Consider the following 5,926-nt stretch of genomic DNA (forward strand, 5'->3'; position numbering starts at 1 on the left):
TGCTATTTAGAGGGCAATGAGAGTACATTCAGGTTCATTTGAGCCAAATCAGAGTCTACTGCCCTCTAGTGGCGCGAAGGCTTCCTGTTTGAAACAAAGATAGCTGTCAGAGAGAGCTGTCAGGCTACACTGGCTTTCAATAATTTTGAGGAAAACACACTAATTCTTGTCCATAACCACAGTTACAGATGTGTATTTTGAAACAAATTCTTTGGAGACTGGATCCATGTTATGTTTAACCAGATATAACTGACTGATCAAAGATTGTATGGAACTTAAAGCAGTGCATCACAGGGTTAAAACTAGATGTTTCCCAGACTGTCAGTGTTGTCTCTCCCTGTTCTAATCTTTTCCAGAACATTCAATTTCACCAAAAGACAAAACACTTAGATTAGAAGTAGACCAGGACTGACAGAGACCAAATCTGATACTCTGTATTTATCATCTCCTTAACTGTAGCTTCAGCATCATGTCTGATGTTAAAAACATTACAGGTAAGACTGAGACTATGTCTCTTAAAACTGATTCAAGAACACTGTTTGACAACAGAGAGTTTACAGGAGCAGTCTGAGGCTGAAGCACACACACACACACACACACACACACACACACACACACAAACACACACACAGACACAGACACACACACTCTCTCTCTCTCTCTCTCTCTTTCTTTTCCCCTGCCTGCTTTGTGAGGGTGGTAGCAGAACGCAGATGAGTGTGAGATAGACTTTATCTATCTATGCAAGTGGAGACAATGGGTCTAAAGGCTGAGTGTGTTTGTATTTCTCCACTGATTGTGGTTACAGTTGACTGCTCTTCACTGGAGACTCCGTAAGCTCACAGGACTTTCTCACGACGGAGTGCCGGGATGCCTGGAGAGCACACCACTTCAGAACAAAGACATTCAACTTACATTCACACACACACACACCACATTACACACGTATAAGTCTGATAAAGCAACTCATATTCACACACACACCACATTACACACGTATAAGTCTGATGAAGCAACTCATATTCACACACACACCACATTACACATGTATAAGTCTGATAAAGCAACTCATATTCACACACACACCACATTACACACGTATAAGTCTGATGAAGCAACTCATATTCACACACACACCACATTACACATGTATAAGTCTGATGAAGCACTGATTCTATTTGTTTCTCTCATGAGAAAAATGTGTAGAGAGCATTTCACTTGTTCTGTCACAGTATTTTTAATCACATCAATCTCTTTTATGTACTGTAGTTCTACAACCAAATCCTTAAGAGTGCAGTACAAAAAAATTGCATTTTAAACAGTCGAATATTGTAGATTTATTTTTTTTAATAAATTGCTATATTCAAATATGTCACATATTGCTCATGACATTGTAAATATCTTTCCCGCCTGGGGTCTAATTTATAATCATAAGAAAGCTCACTGGGCAGCGTGTGAAAGACCAGATGCCTCTTGTTTGCACAGTGTGAGTTAAGTTCATATGGAAAAACAACCCCTGAATTTTCAGTCTCTTTAGGTTTAATGAGAGAACTCGTAGGGCACTTTGTAATTAAAATATGTACCCTTCAGAGAAGGATAAACAAACACGGTTGACATAAAAAGGCAACAAATGGGCACAAAAAAAAAAAATATCAATGCATTTCCCCTAAAGGCAATCTATCACACAAACATCATTCATAATTAGGGAAAAAAAAAAATATTAAAACTGAATTTAGAAGAGCAGTTTGTGATTTAGTGAAATTTCCCAATCCAAAATGAAAAACAGCGTAACGGACATGCAGGACGTGGGCGGGGATATTAATCTGTTTGGACACTTGCCTGACACACGCTGAAGCACACGCTCACACAACAGCCAGAGGATCACGCAAACCAAGCCTCCACAGCCCAGGACTCTCAGCAGTACCCTGCAAATATCTGACCTGTCAAAACCCATCTCTCTGAGCGGTTATGCACAGCGTTCCACCAGGACAGCCGGATGAGGGGAGCTGCAGACGGATTTATTAAAATGTCTGTGTCCATAAAGAGAAGGGCTTTGTTATACTGAGCAGACGCTCCTGAGGCTGGTTTGTTTTGATTGGACAGATGGAATGAGAATAAGTGCTTTAGAGAAGGAGAGATGCTAATGGAAGAACACAGGGGACGAACAGAAACAGAGAAAGAGTGACAGAATGAAAGACAGGAAAGACAGATATGTCAGAAGAGTACTGTCATTCTCAGTGTGTGTGTGTCTGTGTGTGAGAGAGAGAGAGAGAGAGAGAGAGAGAGAGAACATGTGTACCCACATATGAATATGCACATACCATCTATGAGAGCATGCAGGACTTCACACTTGATAACAGACAGTGTATGACAGATCTCAAACAGTTTTTACCTTCAAAGTCTTCACTAGTTGGCCAGTTTTCTGCTGTCTCCTGAGTGTACTAATATTATAGTTCTACTGCTCAGATGGTAAATTAATGTTGTTCAGCTGTTTCTCAACATTCAGGGGTTTAAAAGCCCAGAATGTCAATACATTTGTATATTTATTTGTAATCCTAACTTACAACTCCAAATACATTTGTAGTCCACGAGGGACATGAATTGTTTGATTAACTTTAATGAAATAAAGAAGGAAGGACTATAAACAGATTATTGGCTTATCTGTATAAAGTCCCAAGTATGTTAAATGCTTAGAAGATATCAGAATTAATGAAATGTCGGTGCATTGAGTCCGTTCTTCGTTAGTGCAAATAAATAGATATTGTGCGCCCTCGTGTGGACAGAGCCAAAATTAATTTTCGGATTCTGTTTACGGTTTCCAGGTAACAAGACTCAAGAGGTGGGGGGAGTGGCAAGTTGTGCGTTGTTTATACTGTGAATACATTATATTGACATACCGAGAACAAAATGGCAGCACCGGCTAAATCAAGAGAGAAAGACCCTGTGAATATAGTTCACCAAAATGCCATTCATGCAGAGACGATTATGAAGGAGCAGAGGAGTCAAAAACTTTATACCAAGTTCAGCATAAATCCTTACAAAAAACGTGAGTTTTCTGAGGTCGTCAGAACGGTGACTGGTGATCTGTGGTTAAGTGTGCTGAAGACATGTCCTTCTTGCCTTTTGTCTTTTAGTTCATGTATTGACGGATAAGCCGATGTCGGGGAACACGCACGAACAAGCAGAGGAAGACCGTACGTCATTTCATCCTTTAGTTTCACAGCCAATAGTTCGGTGTTATCTTAGTTGTTAGAGATACATGGCTAATCATGACAAATTTATCAAAGACCAAATTCTTGTTTGGTACTTAAAATGTAATGGTAAAGGACAACTTTTCGTTGTCTGCTGTATCACCACTGAGTCCGCTGTAGACCGATAATTAGGCTATTACAAACAACCTTCAAAAAAACATACATACTAATTCTTAATGATTATGTGAAATTATGTGGTTATGTTGGCCTATTAGACTCTTTCCTCAAATCCATCCACGGGGCACGTTTGGAGCCAACAAAGAAATACACCCATCCACACACCGAGGCTCAAGAAATAGGCTGGATATCGACACCACTGGTAAGAGTGCTGAGGAGTGCGATAGATCAGACTTTTAAAATAAATGTTTACTTTACATCCTGGACAGGCGGTATGTTCTCTTTTCCCTAGGTCGTCTCGGATCGCAACGACCGAAGGCTCCACTTTCCAAGGCAGAACTCGGACATCACCAAATACATGGACGCAGCATGGCGCCTAAAAGAACAAACCCAGAACCTCGGCTGAAACATCGACCTAGTGTCTCCCAGTTCCGCATACATTTCAGTGTTCGCTGGCTGTCCAGCAGTTTCAGATTGACGACTTACATCAAACAAAAACCTTCTCAAATATATGGTTTAAACGCCCTTTTAATCCTGTTCACTTAAAACAGGCAAATATACTGTTGTGTTCATTAATAGGTGACATTCTCTGTTGAATCTCTTGAGAAAGGCACGTGAACCAATCTATATGTTTACCGGCCTTGAAACCTTTTACACATAATCGAATGTTTCTGCACATTTTCAGTGTTGTTCATTGGACAGCATTACAGATGAGGGTCAGTGACGATTATAAACAGTTTCAGTGTATCGGACAAGTCAAACCATCTATAATCCTATCCATGCAAAGAGTGGACAGATTATGGTGGATCAATACTACTAAATGTCATGTCGTTTATAAGTATGAATAATCAGAGCCCTACTGACAATTCTGACAGAAATAAATCTATAACCATCATTCTGATCAACTGACTGGTGAAATATTTATGAAGAGATTTGTCAGTGCAGCTGATACTCTCGGACACATGGTAAGCAAATCCATGACGGATCTGAGAATCAGCACAGGATAAGTCTGTCCGCTAGAGAATGACCTAAAACATACAAACTACATCTTAAAGTCAAATGTAAGCACAGAGCCTGGCTATGAGGGGACCCAGTAATCCTGAGATTGTGTTTCACAGTACTGTGGTTTCCTGACGTTTTAGTCTAAAGAAAGGGGGGGGGGGGGTGCCTATGCTGAAAACACAAGAAACTGCAGCTGTATTTTCTCTGAGAACAACACATTACAATGTCCACATATCCAGCTCTGATGTTTAGAACAGCTGACCTCATGATTTCTGTTCTGAGGGTCAGTTTATCACTTTGCTTTTTGTCAAGTGATTGATGAGACCAGTGTCACTGAGGCTGGGATGTGTTTACATGGTTCATAGCCAGTGTGCAGTAATTGCAAATTCCAGTTAAATGTGGTATACTTTTTAATCTTAAAAGTTCGTATCTCTGCACAGTCAAGATAATCAAAAGGAAAAATGAAAGGTTATCTTCACTCTCCTTGTCAGTCCATGCTGATCTGCATTCAGGAAGTTGAGGAGAAAAGAGAGGAAAAGCAAAATTGATGTCCACCGTCAGTGCCAAAGGCTCTGTCCAGAAAGCCTCATTTACAGCAAAGTCTGGAGGCTCAATAAGACTTTACCAAGTTCAATTAGCTCAATAAAAAACAAAGCACACCTTCCACAGAATTCTCTAATACACACCAGACCTTTTTTTGTCATTGCTCTCTCCTCTCCTCTCCTCTCCTCTCCTCAGTAGTACAGTCAGTGAGGTTGATGTAAAAAAAAACTTGTGCTGGGGGAGGTAACCCCATGTCAATGTCTTTGGCCTGTGGGTGGGTGTAGTCCTCAGTGTGTATTACCTTGATAAGCAGGCCATCATCTTCCCGTCTGGAAATAACTATGTGTGTCACTGCACTGATCCGAAACACCACCCCAGGAAATGAGGACAGATCTCACAGTAAGTCAGATATTCTGACTGGAGTTCTCATACCAATTATTTGCTATGTTTTAATAGTAATAATAATAATAATAATATAACAACAAAACAACAAAAATATTAATAATAGTAATAATAAAAGTAATAACAACAACAGCAACAACAATACTACTACTACTACTACTAATAACTACTACTACTAATACTACTAATAATGATGATGATGATGATGATTATTATTATAGTAGTTTTTTTGACCTTGAAAGAGCTGAACATTTTCTAGTTGATTTTGTGACATCTGTGGGGTGTTTTCTGTTCTCTTTGTGTGTGTGTGTGTGTGTGTGTGTGTGTATCAGGTCTGGAGAGGGTTTATACTCTGGCCATCAGTCCAAACCATCGCCATCTCTAGCTACAGTGAGAAATACAGCATCACTGTGTCTGTCCTGCAGCATCAACAAATCTACAAACAGAGGATCCTCACAGGTGAGACTTCCCCACTCACACGATCACATTTATGGATTTTTCCTCTGACTCCACACGCCTGGTCTGCCAGGAGGGGGCACCAGACTGAGTCTGGGAAAAATCAGGATGACGGCCACTGTGCTGCAGCCAGCGCTGTTCATCAGGACAGCCAG

General features: G+C 40.3%; 1 protein-coding gene across 1 annotated transcript; it reads left to right on the forward strand.

Moving 5' to 3' along the window:
- Positions 1-2,907: 2,907 nt before the first annotated feature.
- cfap144 (cilia and flagella associated protein 144) lies at positions 2,908-3,774 on the forward strand. Its single transcript, XM_030792067.1, has 4 exons — positions 2,908-3,046; positions 3,135-3,194; positions 3,467-3,570; positions 3,661-3,774. Exons 1-4 carry the CDS (start codon positions 2,908-2,910, stop codon positions 3,772-3,774), a joined length of 417 nt encoding a protein of 138 aa, XP_030647927.1.
- Positions 3,775-5,926: the final 2,152 nt, after the last annotated feature.

This window comes from Chanos chanos, chromosome 14 (genome assembly GCF_902362185.1).
Source record: "Chanos chanos chromosome 14, fChaCha1.1, whole genome shotgun sequence".
NCBI classification, from domain to species: Eukaryota; Metazoa; Chordata; class Actinopteri; order Gonorynchiformes; family Chanidae; genus Chanos; species Chanos chanos.